The 21,635-nt window shown below is 39.5% G+C and overlaps 1 protein-coding gene across 10 annotated transcripts in view; it reads right to left on the reverse strand.

The window, feature by feature from the left end:
• Positions 1-21,635, reverse strand: part of FAM13C (family with sequence similarity 13 member C) — a 117,052-nt gene that overhangs the window by 78,682 nt on the left and 16,735 nt on the right. For 3 of the 10 annotated variants that reach the window (XM_032137849.2, XM_032137819.2, XM_032137810.2), the window contains exon 1: positions 2,819-2,905. The exons of the other annotated variants lie outside the window; for them this stretch is intronic. In XM_032137849.2, the coding sequence (XP_031993740.1) occupies positions 2,819-2,866 (48 nt within the window). In that variant the 5' untranslated portion in view covers positions 2,867-2,905. Of the gene's footprint in view, positions 1-2,818; positions 2,906-21,635 lie in introns of those variants that run through there. 10 annotated transcript variants of the gene reach the window in all.

A 21,635-nucleotide genomic window follows, 5' to 3' on the forward strand; every position in this document is an offset into this window, starting at 1 on the left:
GAAGCCACAGTGTGGGTTATCCATGAGGCAATTGCTCATTAACTTAGAAAAACTCCAGAGGGCTAAACACTCTACAGAATAAACACACCAAAACTAAAACTAATCTGGATTCAATACAAAGACATGCATACATAGCAAAAATGAAAGATTTATATATATCCAATAGTTCCACTACTATCATCTTTGAGCCATGTCAAACCTCTAACTGAAAAACTTTCTTTAGAATAAAACAGCCCTTCTTTAACCTAATAAATGAGATACTAAAACAAAAATCTGCGAGAAATTCAGTAGCTCCAGGTAGGTATCATCATACAGGCAAATTATTCAAGCAATGCAGTGAATTTGGGTCTTCTGCTGCAACATATTATGGTCACAATAGAGACCCAGCTCCTCTATTAAGGATGTGGGTTGAAGTCAGTACAAGTGTCAATGTGTCAGGTGTCTTAGAAATCATGTTTCCAGCACACTAGAACAACATGGTGAGGCTTTTTGCCAAGAAATCATCATTACAAGCCTCTACAACAAAATCATATGAATGCCTTCATATGAAAGGGGTAAAATGGGAACAGCTGGGCAGAGCTGTGGGAAAGGAAAGAATTAGCCCTATCAAGATCCTCTCTTTAGTTCTTTGAAGCCTCCAGCTTCAGATAAGAAGACACTCCACATGAAAAGTTTCCATTAGTATGTACTAGTCCCTGAGACTTAGTAGTTGCTTGAGAAAAATTCTACAACTACCCAAATACTGGTCAAATTCTCCCACACAATGGTTTTCATGTGAGACAGAGTTCTGCTTGCTACTTGCTCAGTGTATGATCTTGGCCAAATTACGTAAGTTATCTGGGCTCAGTTTCCTTTTCTGTAAAATGAAGATAATACCATCAATTCCACAAATGCCTGCCAATTGGAGGCACACAGCAGATATGGACTACTACTGATAACAATATTGCTTTTATAAAAATTTTCTTAAAGCTCAATATTCTGAACCTAGTGCTCAGGTAATCCTTGCAGAATTAACCCAAATGAGTTCAGCAAAAGAGAACCTATTTTTGTGGTGCAATGCTTATTTCACATTTCTATACTAATAGCAATATTATTTTAAACATTACATTTAGAAGCCTCAATAGATGTAGGCATTAAGAAATGGCCCCTCCGAACTCTAAAAGGTTTAAACCAAAAATGCACATTTTATTAAAACTTTATCCTTTTAGGAAAGAGCAGTGTTTGATTTATTTTTCGAAAATAGTATTTTATCTAACTCTTTGAATCTTCAAAAGTTGAGAAGGGTTAGAGAGGCCAAACACTGTTGGATTCCCTTGGACGTAGGATGTATCTTAGATATGAATAACAAGAACTTTAGAGAAAGTGCCTCCTTAATATGCTTAGAATGGAGATCTCAAAGGACTGCAAGAGAAGAACTCTTCTCTAAAATGGGAAGATAAGGAGTATTTGGACACAGCTGACTATCAAGTCCCTGATTCAAATGGGGAAAAGAGTGGCACTTGTCACCTATGTTTCTTTTCCCCACCAAGAATTTCAAACCTCAAGATGGTAGGGAGAATTGGGGAAGACTAAGTAAGGAGTCTGGTACAAATCATCCTGAATACTGATGAATGGAACAGGCTCTGAGGTGATATGTATATGTGATTGTCATGACAGGCTGCCCTTCCCAATGCCAAAAGTTAGACAGTGAAAGTTCTGATCTACAAGCCCCCCTCAGATCAGAAACCCAAGTACAGCCTTTCTTAGAAAATGCCGAATTTATTCTTCCTTCCAGAGATCCTTATGATGTTGGAAAATATTTCACTCATAAGAAAAGGAATAAAGATTTTTAGTTTAGTTCCTTCCACTCCATTATCTCCTCATGGAATGACCACCTGTGGGCGAATAACCCCAGCAAAGCTCACATGGGAATCAATGAGCCTTCAGATGCTTCTAATTTCTAGGCTTTAAGTCTTCTAGCTGATACCCCAGACAGCCTGAAGCAGACACAGACCTCCCTAGTGTGCCCTAGGTGAGTTCCTGACCCACAGAAACCATGAAAGATAATATATGATTATTACTATTTTAAGTTTTGTGGTTATTTGTTATGCAACAATAGATAACTAAAACACATTATCTTTCCTCTGTTCTAAGATACCATCAATTATAAACCATCATTGGTTTGATTACATAACAGTCTTTTAGGAAAAAAATAATGCCACATTAAATGCATCCATCAATTTTAAGAAACGTTCAAAAATGAGAAAGGTGAAATTTTGAACAGATGTGTGCATTGGCATTAAGGAACGACAGAGCATTCCCAGGACAGCCTGGCATGTAACGACACAAGACGTCCCAATACAAGTACCTCACAGGGAATAGGGGAGGAAAACCCAAGCCTTAGTTGACCAGCTTTAAAAAATAATTTCATGTTTTCTCTTAAAGAAAGAAGACAGAGGAAATGGGGATATCATCTTACTGAATTAATAGAACAGTAGCTTTCAAAGGTCTTGTGCTGCCAGCTGTCATTTATTCATAAAGTTATAAAGGAAAGAGTACAAAACAAGAATAGTAGTACTCAATCAAATGTATCTGCCTCTATAAGAGATTTGGCCAGATGCATGAGAGGCCAAGGCTTACTTCCTTGGTGAGCCCGTTTCTCTGCTCCAGTTGGACTCCACCACCTGGTGAAGGTTAACTAGGGCTGCCAAAGAAAGTCCTTAGAGTAAATAACATATTTGTAAAAGATTGAGAGTTAACATTTTGTCCCCATCCCCCACTCCCCACAAAAAAAAAGGTGACAACATCAAGAAAGGAAATAAATAACACATTTGATTACCTTTGCCCATTTAGGCTTCATCACTCTGTTTAGAATTGGCTGTAACATTCAGCTCAAAAATTCTAGAACATTAAAGTAGGGTATGTATTCTGAAATAAATAAGATATATTTTTACCTAAAAAAAAACACTACTATATACCAAGCATTTTTATAGTTGAGAGGGTTATAGAGAAGTGAATAAGACATTCTTGCCCCCAAAGAACTTTAAAATCTACCGTTTGACACAGACTAAATGATAAGAGAGCAGATTCTAACTTTTAACTTCTGTGTTAATGTGTCTGTCAAATGGTCAGATCCAAACTGACCAAGGGGAATGAGGGAAGAAGCCAAAATCCTCTGCTCCATGCTTGGTCTTCCTGCTACCTGGCCAAGCGTAGCCCAGACTGGCACCTGGAAGAAAAGGCATCCCACATCTTTTCCTGTTCCCAGCCATCTTCATCTACCCTCCACCTCACCCCTAGTATGTCCCAAGTCCAACTCAGTGGGGTGATTTGTTGGTTCTCTGCCAAATGCAAGGACCATCAAATTGACTACGTTCTGAGATAGTTCATAAGAAAGCTGTCCATGAAGCAAACATAATTTAGGCTATTTATCTCATCCAGGTGCAGAGGCTAGGAGAGTGTGCATGATAACAAAAGGAAAGCTATTAACTCAAGAGGCTCAAAACTCAAACTTAGTTAGGGAAAAATTAGCTGCCCTAAACCAGAATGGTGAAATATGATACTTTGTTCTCATTGCAATTTTAGTGAGTTCAGCTGAGGGACTTGAGATCATCTAGTTTTGATCAAATGGCATGGCCACTGCTTCAGGCCCTTCCAAGTTCCTCCATTTGTACAAATCCATGGCCACTAAGAAAAAAAACAAAACAAAACAATTTTCCATTCTAATCCCAGATCTTGCCCATCTTCTCTGTCTGAAAGTCAGAAATGTACATTTGGGCCTCAAGGATGTACACATCCTGTATATCTTCCCTCCAAGATGTGGTCAATCAAAACATCAAATGTTCATCTTCTCAAACTTGAGGTTTTCTCTGTGTCCACTCTATCCCCAAATTGATAAAACTTTATTTTCTTCAACTACTGGATTAAATTTTAAATTAAATGGTTCTGTAGCTTAATCACTCTATTGTTAATAACAATGCCTTGCATTTATGAGAGTACTTCCCAAAATCTCTAATTAAGACATGATTAATATATCTGATAGCACTATAATTTGGAAAATCTTATATTTTCAGCTCTTAAGGTGAACAAGAGAAAGTGTTGTAAATCTACCCTATCCTACATCACCCAAGAGTCCCTTTTTTCTTAACCTTCACATATCTGTGAAAGTGACTTGATGTCCTTCTGAATTGGGGAATTTTAAAGATGTTTGCACCCTGATAAAAGAAACTATTGGACTATTACATTCATGTCATAACTAGGGTAAAGAGGGTCCTGTACGAGTTGATTTAAATTTCCTTTCAAAAATGTGTGTCTATTATTTAAAATTTTCTGGCCCTTTAAGAAATAGGGAACCAAGAGAACAGTTTCTTCAGATCTATTTTTAAAATTTATTTCTGGCCATCTTACCCATTATTTCAACAAAGAAATAAAATAAATCATGGAAAAAGGCAGGCATAGGCTCAAAATCCACATATATCCATGAAGTAGGATGTCCTCTGATTCTATTTTTTTTTTTTTTTTTTGAGACAGAATCTTGCTCTGTCACCCAGGCTGGAGCGCAATGATAGGATCTCAACTCACTGCAACCTCTGCGTCCCAGGTTCAAGCGATTCTCCTGCCTCAGCCTCCCGAATAGGTGGGATTACAAGTGCCACCACCATGCCCAGCTAATTTTTGTATTTTCAGTAGAGATGAGTTTTCACCAGGTTTGGCCAGGCTGGTCTCGAACTCCTGACCTCAGGTTGATCCACCTGCCTCGGTTTCCAAAATGCTGGGATTACAGTCGTGAGCAACTGTGCCCAGCCTGATTCTATTTTTTTAAGCTGTAATATATATTACCCAGTTTACTGCTTTGTTGTAAGAATTTCTAGTAGAAAACAGACATTCAATTATGCTGTCCATCATATTATATATACTTTCCAAATCTAATAACATTCACTGAGCGCTTGCTCTGTAGCAGGTACTAAACTAGGCACCTTCTATGTACATTTTCTCATTTACTAGGAGGTAGGTTTTAGTCCCCCAGTTTTCCCCAGTGAGAAAAATGAAGCGAAGAAAAGGCAGATGACTTACTGAGGCCAGAAAGATTGCCTTTTATATATGAGGTGCCTTTCTGAAGATCTTGCAAAGTCTGACTGACATTTGTGTATTTTAAGACTATTCTCATGACAGCGGATATTGGGTATTTCCATTCACCAGCTAATGTGGAAATATTTCAATAAAATCAATACAGCTTATAATTCAATAGGCCCAAACAGCTTTGATATACAGTTCTTGATTGATTTGGGAGGAATTGGATTAATTCAAGTTGTTTGCCTTAAAAGTGATTTAATACTTTATATTCAATACTTAATTCAAAATTGTATAAAATAGGACCACATCAGATCACATGACTGCGCTAGAGCATCCAGTTCCTAATCCCAATCTCCTAAACCCAAATCCAGAGTTCTTTCCATTATATATTCTAACCACCCACATTTACTGTAGAACTGAGAAGTATCCCATGCAAGTCAATGTGAATACAGTCACAGTTAAAATGTAACAGCTGAGGTGGGTGGTATTCAAGTGTAAAATCAATGGAGTATACACAAGAGTAAAAAAGAAAGTCATGAGGCATGCGAGTTTTCATTAGTATTTGTTTTTTCTCCTCTCTAGCATGTGAGTTAAAGGACACAGGGACTCTGAAGTGAGGGAGATTAATAAAAACCTAGTATTCTCTCTAATGAGCTTGAGATTGGAGGCAGGGAGGCAGGATTTACCAGTTATGAGACATGAGATAACTGCTTTGAGTATTTTGACAATCAGCTAACCAAAATCTAGCTACCCCTCTCTAGGAATCCTTGCATTTCTCCTCCTGCCCCACTGAGGAGTTAGGCCTTGCACAGGTCTCCAACACTCCAATTACAACACATTGCTAAGACTACAGAAGGCTCCAAACAGCAAAAAGCATGAAGGAAAGCAAAAGGCAAATAGTTTCTGATTATGATCACATTGCTTCACTCCCTCATAGCACTAGTATCTGTAACTACCATGCCTGAGCCCTGAAATATACCTACCCTGACCTTAGAACCAGCCTGATCCCTCACAGCTAATGAGATGTCCTAGACTTGATCACTGTAACTCCTAGGATTCATAAACTGGTCATCTCTGCAGCTTTATGGGATTCTTGGTTTTCTGACGACATTCATTCATCATTCAAATATTTGGTCCCTATCAGGGGCTACATTCTGTGCTCTTCCTAGTTCCTGCCCTCAGGGAGCTCACAGTCAAGTTAGCAGTGGCAATGGTGGTGGGGGATGGAAGAGGTGGCAAGACACAAACTATAAACAGGCAATTGCAGTATAGTATGATCAATGTTACAATAGGATAAGGAAGAAGTGTGAGATGCTTTGAGAACGTATAGGAATGACACCAAGCCTAGCTCTTGGGAGAAGTATCACTGAAGTGGCCTAAAGGATAAATGAACATCAACTGGAGGAAACAGCATGAGGGGGAGGCAGAATGTATCAAGGCAAACATGTGTAAGTGAGAGCATGGAATGTTCAAGGAACTCCGGATGGGTGACTATGTTTAGAGTGAGAGTCAAAGGTAGGCATGGTGAACAACCAGGCAGGTGAGGCGCAGGCAGAAGCCAGATCATGTGAAACCTCTAAGTATGAGGACCTACTAGTCTTGAAGAGTTTGGGCTTTATTCCATTGGCAATGGCAAGCCACTGAATATTATAAGTAAGGCATGTTCAGATTTGCACTGGAAGAAATCGTCTTAGGCTTGTGTGGCAAATGGATTAGAAGGTGAAGAGGAGGAATCAAAGAAGGAAGGATAGTTAGAAAGTTAGAGCATCCCAAGCAAGAGATGACTGTCACTTGGATGACAGAGGTGGTAGGCAGTATGGAGAATAACAAATTAGCTAAAAAGATACTAAAGAGATAGAAAAAATGGACCTGGTGATTGACAGGATGTGGTTGAATGAAAAAGAAGGACAGATGGTGATGCCAAATCTCTAAGTGGGAAAATGGGGTGAAAGCTATTGCTGCTCCATGAGATGGACACAGGAAGAGAAACAGTGTTCAGGGAGATTTGGGTATAAAGGACCCATGCAGCCTTGAAGTAGGCAATGATAAATAGAGGAGCTGGAATCTTAGAGACAGACTAGGGCTGGCAATGCATATTTGAAAACGATCAGGAGGGTGACCAAAACCACAAGTCAGGTAACACAATTCAGAGTAGGCAGAGAGGGAAGAGAAAACTTGGGAGAAAACCCTGAGGAATGTCAATATTTACAGCACTGATGGTATATTGTTAAATCAAAACTCAAGCTGCAAAGTAATGTATATATAGTAAGAACCCACAGAGAGAGGTGGAGGGGTAGATCAATATGTTTAGTATATATATGTGCGTGTGTGTGTGTGTGTGTGTGTATTATTACTGTGCAGTTATGGTTTTTTCTGTGGGATATGTTAATTTATAAGTTACTTAATTGTTTGAATTGTTTAATGAGTATGTGTTGCTTTTATAATCTAAAATAAGAATATTTCATTTTAAAACATTTAAGGGACAGGCAGATGGAAAGGATACTGCAGAGAAGACCAAGAAAGAGAAATAGGAAGAAAATGCAGAATGGGTTGTCATGGAATCTTCAAGAAGGAAGTTCATTGCCTGACCCACTTGTTTCATAATGCAATGAAATGCTAAAGAATTTTAACTCCATAAGGAAAATCAGGGTAAGACAGTAAAAGAAACATTAAATATTAGTAAAAGTACACTCAATAGTATGACTTCTGTCTTGTTCTTTAAAATAGGTGCCTCTGTTCCTTATGTTCTACTTGTGTTAAACTTTAATAAAGGAATACAATTTTCAAAAGCAAGCAATCAAAAATCATGGTTAAATAGAACAACTGGAGCAGCGAGTCAGCACCTATAAAAATGGCACCAGAAGCTTAAGCCTTTCTGCTAGAACTGATCCCTATGCACAGAGCAGAGGCATGATAAGAAAGCCCCTTTGTCAAGTCTGTCCTTACTTCTCAGTCACATGGCCTCTCGGGTCTTATATAGAAGCTAGTGAATTATTTTGACTTCAAAGGGTTATTATGATTTTAAAAATAGGAAATGCTAATTTCTGGGGAGTTTTTTGTTATTGTTGTCACTTATTTATTTATTATTTATTTATTTATTTTTTGGTAAGAGACAAGATCTTGCTATGTTGCCCAGGCTGGACTCTCGAACTCCTGGGCTCAAGTGATCCTCCTGCTTCAGCCTCCAAAACAGCCGGGACTACAGGCATACGTTACCACACCAGGCTTAATTTCTGTGATTTTAATATGAATTAAGAAAACATGTATATTTTAAATCGTCTCCCTCTGAGTTGAGGTTTAAGATCCCTTAAATACCTCTTACTTGCACTTTGAAAGGCCGAGGCATGCAGATCACCTGAGGTCAGGAGTTTGAGACCAGCCTGGCCAACATGGTGAAACCCCATCTCTACTAAAAATATAAAAAGTTAGCCAGGCACGGTGGCACATGCCTGTAGTCCCAGCTACTCAGGAGGCTGAGGCAGGAGAATCACTTGAACCTGTTAGAGGGAGGTTGCAGTGAGCCGAAATCATGCCACTGCACTCCAGCCTGAGTGACAGAGCAAGACTCCATCTCAAAAAAAATAAATAAATACAAATAAGTTTTAAAACGCTCTTACTTAAAAGACAGCACTACCTTCCTGGGAAAAGCCCACCTTTTATTCCTTTTCTGGGGGCTGAGAAGGCAAACAGCCTGCTGATACGGAATCTCTACCATGTTATTTTCTGAAATTATTAAAGTATGTCTGTTATTCTTTGCTTTCAAATATCCCTCAATGTTTCATTTCTCAAGCTCCCTTGTTTGTTTTATTTAGTTTAGCAAGAATCAAATTATTTTTCTATTTCCAAAGCAGTCATGAGAAAAATCCAAAATTACCATCACAAATATTACTTCAGCTACTAAAGCTGCTGCACTAATGCCACAGCTTTCAACACTAGGCTCTCTTTATATTCTTGTATCAACAAGGGACATCTCTGCCTTTCCTTCTGCTGAACCAGTCATTGAGGATTTTAGAGCAAGTCCAACTGTTCTCACAAAGTGTGGAACAGTTAACAAAGGAGAATCATGTCATTCCAACATTCCCCTTTTAAAGACATTGTGGAAGCATCAGAGCTCTCCCATCTTACAATGAATGCATGGTTCTGTATTTTGTTTTTTTTTTTCTTTTGAGAGAGAAAAGAGATGGCAGGGGAAATGAGAAAGGAAAATAGTATTGTATCAGAAACCAGAAATGCTGACGTGGATTTCACTTGCATGCAAACCAATTTAAGAAACTTTTAAAAACTGGGATAAAAATAAGGAGGAAATGGAATATTATGTACGGTGCAATCTCAAACTAAAAACAAATTAACAACTATAATAAAGCAAATCCTGACAAGAAAATTATTCTAAGATATCTAAAGAGAATAGACATTTTGAAAATAGTGATATCTTGTGAATGCCTAGGACTCATTTGCACATTAATGGTAATTCAAATATATCAAGACTTACTGGGTGTATACCCAATATAAAAAACACATGACAGTATTTTTTGCAGATTTCATGTAGCAAAAATTGGAACAACCAATGTCCAACAATGATAGACGTTAAGAAACCATCATTCTCAGCAAACTATCGCAAGGACAAAAAACCAAACACCGCCTGTTCTCACTCATAGGTGGGAATTGAACAATGAGAACACATGGACACAGGAAGGGGAACATCACACACTGGGGCCTGTTGTGGGGTGGGGGGAGGGATAGCATTTGGAGATATACCTAATGTTAAATGACAAGTTAATGGGTGCAGCACACCAACATGGCACATGTATATATATGTAACTAACCTGCATGTTGTGCATATGTACCCTAAAACTTAAAGTATAATAATAAAAAAAAGACTTTAATGTTAGGTAAACAGTAATACTCCAGTATACCCTCAGTAATACCCAAGGTGCTAGATTTGGGGAATGAGGTTCCACAAAGGGGCAAAATATTAGCTCCTCTTAAAAGATCTCTAGCTACAATGTTAGCATAAAGCAGGACAAACTCTACAGCGGCCAACTTTCATTTTATCAAAGGCTGCTCAAATAGCCTCTATGTCTAATTTCCCAACAAACAGTCATTAGGGCTGTTTATTGCTAAGTCTTTTATCAGACTCTTCAGCCACAAGTAGAATATATTCCCCCAGAGGTGATCTCTCTTTAGAAAGCATGCTTCCTTCTATGCAATAAGATCAGACAATACATTCAGACTGAATTGAATATTCTACGTAAAGGTAACACATGGCAAGTTTTTATGTGGACTTGGGAAAAGCCTAAGGACCTATGAGACCCAAATATTAATTTTAGCACCTTTCACTTTGAGGAAGTCTTTAATTTGATACATAGCAATTATCTGGAATAAAGGAAAAGCTTAATACCTAGAACATTGAACTCAAAGGCATTTGCAGCTTGACCAATAGATATCCCCTGTCTCTAACCCAAAGGCTACCCCACCCCCTACCAGCACCACTCCTCAAACTAATTTCCATACAGCTTCAAGATACAGGAAATCCCTGGAGGCAGACAAAATTTCACCAGGTGAATGATATTGAGAATAACTGAAGAAAGGACCAGTCCCTAACAACAGATGCAGTAACATCACTTCCCTAAGTTCAAGTGTCTATCAGCTTTCTATGTCCTGCATTGTGTTTGTTTACCTGGGGTCAAGTCCACAGGGGATAGGAATAGCAGGAATGCTCTGCAGGGGGATGTAAGCCCACTGGATACACAATGCAATAAAAGCTCCATGAAGGCCACTCTCTCATCGGACTCATTCTCCGTAATCTCACATAGAGAGACTCAATAAATATTTTTGAATGAGTTATTAGCATAACTCATTAACATGACATAGTATCCTGGGACTTCAAATTTAAGTGATGATTTAGAGAGAAAAGCTTTTTTAAATCAGAGCAGATATTTTAATAAACTACAGCATGCTCAAGACCTCTTAAGATGACAAGCACATACCAGTCAGGGTTCTTAGCTTCAAACAGTAGAAACAACCTCTAAGTAACTTAACCAAAGGATGAATTTATTAGGAACCTTACGGAATAACTTAAATGGTTGGAAAACCAGACAAGGGACTACTAGGCCAAGACCACAGTAAAATTGTGCTCAAAAATAATCCAACATGGACTCTTCTGCCACCCTAATGCAGACTCTTTTGCATTCTAAATCTTCAATGACACTGACCCTAAGATCATTGTTTTTTTATTTTTTAAGAAAAAAATAATGCTGCTTATCAGCTTCTATACAGCATTGTTTATAAGGAGCATCCTGACTTCAGTGATATTAAAGTGTTGGAAATATGTGAATCTTAGGATGGATGAAAAGAGGTCAATTCTGCAGTGTGTAATGTTCACACCATGCACTCAACAATGGGTACCACCACTATGACCACTGCTCACGGCTCAGATCTCATTTCTTGCTGCATTCACTTCCACTCCTAGAGCTGACTTCTTGGCTTCTCATCTCAAGCCAAGATTAGGGTGTGTACTTCTGACTGGTATCACCCCAGTTGTGCCCATGTCCTAGCTGAAAGGGAGGCTGGAAAAACAAACAGTGGCCTTTTCAGCTTTTATAGTGAATAAAGCATTCTGCTTTTCTCCCTCCAATGGGAAATTCTCCAAGTGCAAGAACAGAGTTCAGATGCTTGGCAGCCAAAATAGAATGACAAATATCCTCTGTAGGGAGATTTCAAAGAAACTCCCTCTTATGGTAAAAGTTCAGTCTCCTCAGCTGTTAGAACTTAGAAATAGAAAAACGTTTGCAAAGCACCAGAATAAGAAAACTCATTAGGATGGAATCCAAGGCCCTTACAATCCAGCCTCTACAAACTTCCTGTCTAGCTTCCATCACCCCATCCTTTCTACATTCTACAGTTCATGGATGACAAATTAGGTGGCAGCTCTTGAGTTCCACTATCACTCATGTCTTCACTCACAGTGTGTTCCCTCAGCTTAGAAAACCTCCCTCCTCCTGGAATTTTCTCTACAACTCCCATTTTACAACTTGAGCCAAAAATCATCTCTTGTGTGAACTTTTCCACATAGCCCTCTTTTTTTGTGATCTTTTAGCACTTTACTTGTAATTCTATCATTGAAGAAAGAGGTCTCTACCCAATATCTGAACAAAAAAGTGAATTCATTGCTTGCTAAAGCAAAGAAGAACCGTACTTTCAGAGGCATTCTCCCTGAGCAAAGCAGAGACAGCTGATCTTCTATAGGGCTTGGAGACCCTTAGAGTGCAGGCACTGGCAAACATCCAGAAGCTGGAATGTTTAGGCATTAGTTGACCTTTAGCTGCAGAAGTAAAGCTGGAGTGAGAATGTTGCTGACTGGCTGACTTGCCTGGGCATGTGCACTAGAGTTTAGCTGTTGCCAATTGTCTAGCTTTACAACTGTGTGTTGTTGGCTAGCTTTCAGAAGCAAGTGACTGGCTAGCTTACAGAAGCACAAATGATTGCCAAAGCAAGTTGTTATTGACCCAGTTAAACAGGTACAAAACACATTCTGATGGTTACTGGTCACTGGTCACTGTGGCCACAGAACAATCAGTCTTTTCCAAAGAGGATAGGAATTTTTCATTTTCTTTTTTTTTTTTTTTTTTTTTGAGATAGAGTTTTACTCTTGTCACCCAGGCTGGAGTGCAATGGTATGATCTCCACTCATTGCAACCTCCACCTCCCAGGTTCAAGCAATTCTCCTGCCTCGGCCTCCCGAGTAGCTGGGATTACAGGCACCTGCCACCATGCCTGTCTAATTTTTGTATTTTTAGTGGAGACGGGGTTTCACCATGTTGGCCAGGCTGGTCTCGAATTCCTGACCTCAGGTAATCCACCCACCTCGGCCTCCCAAAGTGCTGGGATTACAGGCGTGAGACACCACGCCCAGCCCGAACTTTTCATTTCCATTCTCACTGCTGTCATAATGTATTAGGATACAATAACCATACTAACAGCTAACATTCTAACATTTATTGAGCTTTTACTATGTACTGTGTATTACAGTAAACACTTTAAAAGGATTATCTCATTTAATCTTTCAAACAACCTTATAGGTGGGTCATATTATCCCTCATTTTTCAGATTGTTAACCTTAGGTGCCTCACTGGGATTCAAGAATGAAAAGAATGACAACAGAGGCAGTGCATGCTAAGGACTCCATTGCCTGTTCCTCTCACTGTTTCCCCAGGACAGAAAACATGCCTGTCCCAAGCCCAAACACCAGGGCTCACCTCTCTTTGCATCCACAACTACAGAGGTCCATGGCCTCTCAAGCAGAGGCACCCTCCAATGTCAGTTGTTAAAGGAATGAAGAAAGAGGGTCCTGAATCATTCTATTAGTTCAAAACCTGGACTGACGGTCAATAAACTCTACATCTGCTATCTAACTGTGCCAAAGTTGATAATAAAACTAACATCCTGCGCAAAGTGTCAGCTACATTTATGATTTTGAGAAAGTCAGGCCATAAGATCATATGTTCTACCTGGTTACCAGCCACGTTGTAGCTGATTCTCCATCTTCGATACAACTACTAAATCTAAATGACTAGTCATCAACCTGCCTCAGCTTCCCCAAGGTAGAAGTCCCCACTCTATACCATTGTGTAGTCACTGGATCCCAGTCATAGTGCCCTATGCCCATATGTCTCTGCCCTGCCAGTCTACTTAGTGCCTCACATCCTCCTGGAACAGAATCCCATCAGTTCCTGCCAGTTCCCCTGGAGCAGCAAGGAGCCAGCCCATTCTAACTTCAGGAAGCCCCTTCTTGTATTAGTTTCCTAGGGTTACATCCTACAGTTGACAGTGACAGCTTACCATAATTTGTTGGCTTAAAAACAGCAGAACTTTATTCTCTCACAGTTGTGGAGACCAGAAGTCCAAAATCAAGGTTTCAGCAGGGCCATGCTCTCTCCAAAGGCTCTAGGGGAAAATCTGTCCTTGCCTTTCCAGCTCCAGGTGACTCCTGGCACTCCTGGGCTTGTGGCAGCATCACTCCAGCCTCTGCCCCCATCCTTACATGGCCTTATTCCCTGCATGTCTCTCTGTGTCTGCTCCTCTTCTTGTAAGGACACCAGGTGTTGGCTTTAGGGATCACCCTAAATATTCAAGATGATCTCATCTGAATTCTTGTGTTAATTATATCTGCAAAGACCCTATTTCTATTAAAGGTCACATTCTGAGGTTCCAAGTGGACACGAATTTGAAGGGGGACACTACTCACCCTACTTCTCCCTTCAACATACAAGAGGGAAAATATTCCCTATAGGGAGATTTCAAAGAAATTCCCTCTTATGGTAAAAGTTCAGTCTCCTCAGCTGTTAGAACTTAGAAATAGAAAAATGTTTGCAAAGTATCAGAATAAGAAAACTCATTAGGTTGAAATCCAAGGCCCTCACAATCCAGCCCCTACAAACTTCCTGTCTAGCTTCCATCATCCCATCCTTTCCACATCCAACAGTACAGGGATGATAAATTATGTGGCAGCTCTTGAATTCCACTATTACTCATGTCTTTACTCCCCTCAACTTATAAGAGGGAAAACAAAGGCCCCCATAGGCACACTCAACCCAGCATCACTGAGGAAACACCACGTTACCAAACCTAATTTGGCAAATTGAGCAAAACTGACTGATGGGTTTGCCCCAAAAGGGATTGTTAGTGAAACTGATAGTTTGAGAAGTGAAAGGAAAGGCCAGCTCAGTGTGCATAGGGCAGGTTGTTTTCAAATATAACAGAGGTCCCAACATAGCATTAAAAAAGATAACTGATTAAAATCATCCATTCCAAAATAAGGAGGCAGAGGATTCTTTTATGTGCGTGTGTGTTGAAGATAGGCTTTTTAGTCTTGTTTGCAATGGAAACATTTCCTTCTAAAGAACACAACATTAAAAGGCTCTGAGACAAATCACATTTAGCAATTAGTTCACAAGTAAGTAAGAGAAAGACAAAATAAACCAACTTCAAAAGTATCTTAGTCAACAACAAAATGTGTTCACAGGTATGGCCTTGCAATCAGATACTGTAATAAACCCCAGGTGTGTCATTTCTGAAATTTTTAACCAAATAATGAACACTTCAATTACAGGAAAATAAAATAACGCTCAAGAATTGTTGCAGTTACTGAATTTTCTGATTAAAAAAACTTTTTTAAAAAAGAGTCTGCGAAGACTTTTATTATTTTCTGAGTTAGAATATTATCTCCATTGCCCAGAGATTATAATCCTGTCTCCTCTAGTGCCAGCTCCCTGCTTCCCCCTCATTCTGATGTCTACCTTGAGCCCATCCCTATCTCAGCATAGAGTTGATTACCTCTTGGTGGACTGTTTGTCTGGACTCCTCACTCACCCGTAAATCCTGGAGACAGCAAGGCTGCATGGGCTAGAGTGTGGCTCACCAGATTCCTGCCTGGCACTTGGCCCAAGGATGGCTCTAACACCCAGACCCTTGTTCCTTCACACTCTCCATTACATCAAGAACCAACTGCTGAGTCCCTATTCTGTTTTTTAGCATGAGGTGGGAGTGGGGTACTCAGAGATATGTAATAGGGTTTTGTACTTTTTTCTCTATTTCCATCTTGATGCTTCACATCAAGTAGAAAAGGTCACAGCTGTCAAAGTCTTTATAGGTAACCAGTGGAAAAAAAAATAAAATATAAAAGGAAATAGCCTTAAACCATGATATTTGCCTATTTTATATTAGACTGGTGCAAAAGTAATTGCAGTTTTTGCCATTAATGGCAAATCTAATATTTAGAGTTAAACTAGTTCAGGCTTTTGTTTCATCCTTTTGTCTTTCAGAGAGAGCAATATCCGGGTCTTCAGAGGACCATGCTCCCTGGGTTCCTAAATCAAATGTCAGTTTCAATACAGCTGAGAAGACAGTAAGCAACAAAGAGGAAAAACCTGACAGAGGGAAGAGGTGGGAGGGCGTAATGCCCTCCTGTGGATCCACAAGCACAACATTCACTGATTTTCTCCTGGTGATTTTTAAATCTGGGAGGTCGCACCTTTAGTAAGGTCAGTGTTTCCTGGATTTAAACACTCTAAACGCCAATTGCTACCCCTACCACACTGGCAAATCGACTTACCTTTAAACCTTCACGGTCTCCCTTTGGTTATTTCATGTTAGCTACAGCTGAAAAGCCTAAAAATCTGATACCAGAATGACCTTTCCTATTGGAAATTTCCCTGGCACACAGCAACATTACCAAGCCAAGCAATCATAATATTGTAGCTCAGCATGTTAAAGAACAAAAGAGGCAGTGCTGAACATCTTTGTTCCTGTAAGAAATCCCCGGCCAGGCGCAGTGGCTCACGCCTGTAATCCCAGCACTTTGGGAGGCCGAGGCAGGCGGATCACCTGAGGTCGGGAGTACGCGATCAGCCTGACCAACATGGAGAAACCCTGTCTCAACTAAAAATACAAAAAATTAGCTGGGCATGGTGGCGCATGCCTGTAATCCCAGCTACTCGGGAGGCTGAGGCAGAGGAATCACTTGAACCTGGGAGGTGGAGGTTGCAGTGAGCTGAAATCGCGCCATTGCACTTCAGCCTCGGCAACAAGAGCAAAACTCCATCTCGAAAAAAAAAAAGAAAGAAAGAAATCCCCTAATTGTGGCCACAACTGATAAGCAGTAGAGGTATAGGGGGTTCAGCTAAAATAAAAAAGATTAATAACAAAACATAATGAGCTTTGTTGGGTGGGAAGGCAAAGTTCCTTCCTAATTCAAGCACATCAGTTACCTGTGCCTGGAGGTATCTACATAATAAAATGATTCTTAAAATAGTTAACTTATCCTCACCTGTGACACTAGCCTCAGTCTAGAGCAGCAGTTTTCAAAGCCACAGTGTTCTGGCTGACTGCTTATCTCCAACAGGATTAATGCTCAAAATATTGCACCATTGTTCTGTCTGTTTGTGCCAGGAGCAATGTCACTTTTGATCATTTTAACACAGAAGCTGACTCATGAAAGTTGGCCTTCCCATTGACTTGTTGACAGCCTCTGCTCATAGCAAGCAGTATCCTATGGGAAGGTGGTGTGCAGATTTTGAGGGCAGATTTTCAAACTTTTTGAGAACATCTATCAAATTTTCAAGGCTTTATTATCCCAAGAGAGTGAGCAGCTTTTTCCAGGATGTTTCATGCTATTCGAACACTAAAGATAAAATAAATAGTGCAACAAACCTCCTAGAGTTAGTCTGCTAACTTCCTTTCCTATGCTGACTTTAACTACCCTTTAAAGTTTGAAACAAAAAAAATAAAAAAATCCTGGCAGCTCTCAGACCACATGAGTACAACTGGTTATTTCTACCTTGGGAGGAGAAGGTGTGTTTGATTAAATGTTCATGCCATTCATTTTTGATAGGGTCACCCAGAGGTAGCAGATAAAAACACACGATGCCCAGTTAAATTTGAATTTCAGATAGATAATGAATTTATGTTTAGTAAGTAATTTACGTAAGTATACCCCATGCAATATTTGGGACATACTTAATCTAAAACTATTTTTTGTTGTTTATCTGAAATTCAAATTTAACTGGGCATCCCATATTTTATCTGGCAACTACATCTCTTGAAAACTATGGGGCCCAAAATTGCAGACTTGAGGTTAATATGTTATGTCTCAGTTCCTGAGTGTTATTTAACCATGTTTAATAAAGTTAACATGGGCAATTCTTAGTTACCCAAAATGTCAGTTCATTTTGTTTCTGCTATCCAGACTTTCCAAACAGCTTTACTTCTAAGCTTCAAAACAGGCTAAGTCCTTGATAAGCTGTTTTCTTTGCCTAAAGAACACCCTGCTCTTGGATAAATATCACAAAGAACACGAGGATGTGCATTTGCATATGTATGTGTGTGCAGAAACCCAGCTCCCATATCTGACAATATCCAGACTGTTAAATCCCCTTTCTTTAGAAAGTATTTTTGAACCAAATTTTAAAATGTCTCTAAATCATGGCACCACAGGTTCAGTTGGCATAACCCAAAGTCACTCCAATCTTCTAGCGAGAGCAAGACCACGATTATTCCTAAATAAAATAGCAACATTAATGAGCTTGAAGTTTCATTTGGAAGTAAAGAAGAAATCAATGCTAGACCTACTTCTTTGTTCCCCATCATAATGAAGCAGGTGTTTCACTGAAGGGATGCTTCTATAAAACTTCAGTTCCTGTTCAAAACAATAATATAATAGCACGTATATCCTTTGGTGATATCTAATTAAACTAATTAATATTCTTTTTCTTCTTTTAGTCCTTGACATTAATAACATTAGTACTTCAGTAGTGTGAAGGGCTAGAAAAGAAAAAAGGCCAATTAACTTCATCTTGCTTTGGATTATGTGCTATTTGGAGTAGGTCATGTGGAAGTCATTAGTGCTATTGTCCAGTATTTCATTCTTCCCCTTAGGACATATTGTAGAATTGTACTTCTTGGTCCATTGAGTTATGGGGTTATGGTTACGGCAAAGAATATGACCAGCTCTGGACAATTAGTAGAGAATGGAAATGCTGTGTGTTACTTCAGGCCTGGAACTTGTAATAGTTGATGCAGGACCCTAAAGAAATCTTGCTCTCTAACTTGGAAACCAGCAACATTCAAGACTGCAACTGTTTCATTTACTTGAGTCTTTAGTTGACTGAGGTGAACAGACACCTACTGGTGACCAATGATGGTTATGTACCATGTGTGAGAAATGCACTTTTGTTGGTTTAAATCACTAAGTATTTAGGTTATTTGTTATTGCAGCAGAGTTCAGCCTAGCCCACCACATTAAATATGCAATTAAGGAGGTTTTCGTGTTTTTGCCAGCCAAATGAGTCTATAAAACACTCTATAAACTACTTCTTTTTTTTTTTTTTGAGATGGAGTCTCACTCTGTCGCCCAGGCTGGAGTGCAGTGGTGCGATCTCGACTCACTGCAAACTCTGCCTCCTGGGTTTCCGCCATTCTCCTGCCTCAGCTTCCCGAGTAGCTGGGATTACAGGCGCCCGCCATCACGCCCAGCTAATTTTTTTGTGTTTTTAGTAGAGATGGGGTTTCACCGTGTTAGCCAGGATGGTCTCAATTTCCTGACCTCGTGATCCGCCCGCCTCAGCCTTCGAAAGCGCTGGGATTACAGGCATGAGCCACCACGCCCAGCCTCTATAAACTACTTATTTATTTATTTATTTATTTACTTATTTACGTATTTATGTAGGTATGTATGTATGTATTTATTTATTTATCTGTCGCTCTGTCGCCCAGGCTGGAGTGCAGTGGCACAATCTCGGCTCACTGCAAGCTCCACCTCCCAGGTTCACGCCATTCTCCTGCCTCAGCCTCCCAAGTAGCTGGGACTACAGGCGCCCGCCACCATGCCCAGCTAATTTTTTTTATTTTTATTTTTAGTAGAGACCGGGTTTCACCATATTAGCCAGGATGGTCTCGATCTCCTGACCTTGTGATCTGCCCGTCTCAGCCTCCCAAAGTGCTGGGATTACAGGCTTGAGCCATCACGCCCAGCCTGTAAGCTACTTCTAATCCCCTAAAATTTGAATGTTTAAGTTTATATCATTAACTTTATCTTTAACTTTAATCCTCAACAACCTCTTAAGATAGATAAAATTGCCATCTCCAGTTTAAAGACAGGAAAAATGACACAAAGAGCTAGTAAGTGATGCTTAAAGTCACATGGAAAGAAAGTAGCAGAAGGAATTTGAACCCATATCCAACTGCAGCTATAGACCATGCATTTTACCACATCACTAAACTGCTACTCAACTAATATCTGGAGTTTATTAAAGGAAACTTCTCCATAGTAGAGGCAGCAGGTCTTTGAATCCAATGGAGGCACAACAGGTACCAATAGGACAAAGGTGCCCCATGGACGCTCCTCTTCTCTCTATGTGTTGGTAGATCTTGACTGGACTGAATTTATATGGCTATATAATGTTAGAAACTCTCTTTGGAACTATATAGGAAAAACCATACATTCTTTAAATTAGAATTTATTTAAGTATGCAAATATGCCTAGGAAGTAGCAAATGGACAATGCTAACAGTCATACTGTATGGCAGCCACCTGCACCTCTGTTTAATATTCCAAGCAGCATGTAAGCAGAGATCAGTCCTTGCCATCCTCCATTGCTATACTCAATCAACACCATCAATACCTTTGTGTTTATTATTTTAAGGAGGATTCTTCTGTAACTTCCATCACAGATGGAATATCAGTTATGTAATGTGGCCCTGAATGCTACAATACCAAATGATCAAATTCTCCATTGGTTAACTTAAAAGTCTCAAATAAATTACATTGTTTTGAATGCAAATTCTGAGTACTAGGATTTTCCATTTCTGAGATGTATTGCCCAGGCAAACTAAGTACATCACTTCATTTTAAGATTCCTTCATGTCAGTATTTAAGCTGAATATATTTGTATATTTCCAAAAAAAAAGTGATAAAGTGATTTTACAGACATCCCAGGTTCCCTCCTAAAAGTACCATTTTTCATCAGCTTAATCATTAAGGCTTAACAATAGGCTTGTTAATTCAAAGTGGAGGATCAGAATCTGATAGACCACAAGAAACCGGTAAATCCAAAAATTTGACTCAGCTAATCTCACTTTCAAGGACCCTGCATTTCTCAGAGCCCTGTCCCCCTGAATCTTCACCATTTTATCTTGGAAGAGTGAAGAACTTGGAAGATAAACCCAGAGGACCACTTTTCTTCCTGACCAGGAACAAATCTTCCAGCAAACCCATACCTAATCAAAAACTGAAGTAAAACATGTAAACTGGAGCTACTAAATCATGCATGAGAAATAATACAACACGAACTAATGTGTCAAAACAATTGTCTAACTAAGACCAATTTTTAGGATCTCAGTGAATTCATGCTTTAGACACACTGCAAGAAGCAAGCCCTCAAAGGCATATTCAGAACCTAAGTCCTCCTCTCACTGAAAAGCAAGTGGAATTCTATTTAAGGTTTTTTTAGCTTTCCAGCGCTCTCAAAGTCAATAAGCTGTACTAGTTTTCTTGCTTTTACTGTTTAAAGTTGCTCACTGGATCAGTAATACATCAAGAAAAAAATGCATATAAAGTACGTCCATAATTGCAAACATAATCTTAGTTCTTTTGTGGGGGAGGGTAGAAAAGAAATGGCCCAGAATTAACTATTGTCCTTATTTTAATTCAGAGTGTAATACAGTAAGAATAAGAACTATGCTCTCCAATACTAGAAATATAGTAAATACTTTATAGTTAGGTTATTTTGCCTGAAAGTGTCTAGGGAGCTTTGTGTCCGTAGAAAGACAAAAATGAAGATTTCACAATCAGACTTAGATTTCTCTTCAGCCTCTTAACACATCTACAGGGCCAAGTGGAAGAAACCTGATGCTGATATACACCAGAACAAACAGCTGGTCTCCCCAAGGAAGTGGATTAGCAGTATGATCACAGTGTACAGCTCACTGCAGAAAAGGTCTATATAGCCTCCTACTTTTTGTCTTCTGCTAAAATAGCCACCAGTGGGGAGGGCAGCAGGACAGTGCATAGCATGATGCCAGATGGCATGG

This window comes from Hylobates moloch, unplaced genomic scaffold, assembly GCF_009828535.3.
Source record: "Hylobates moloch isolate HMO894 unplaced genomic scaffold, HMol_V3 SCAFFOLD_3, whole genome shotgun sequence".
Taxonomy (NCBI): domain Eukaryota; kingdom Metazoa; phylum Chordata; class Mammalia; order Primates; family Hylobatidae; genus Hylobates; species Hylobates moloch.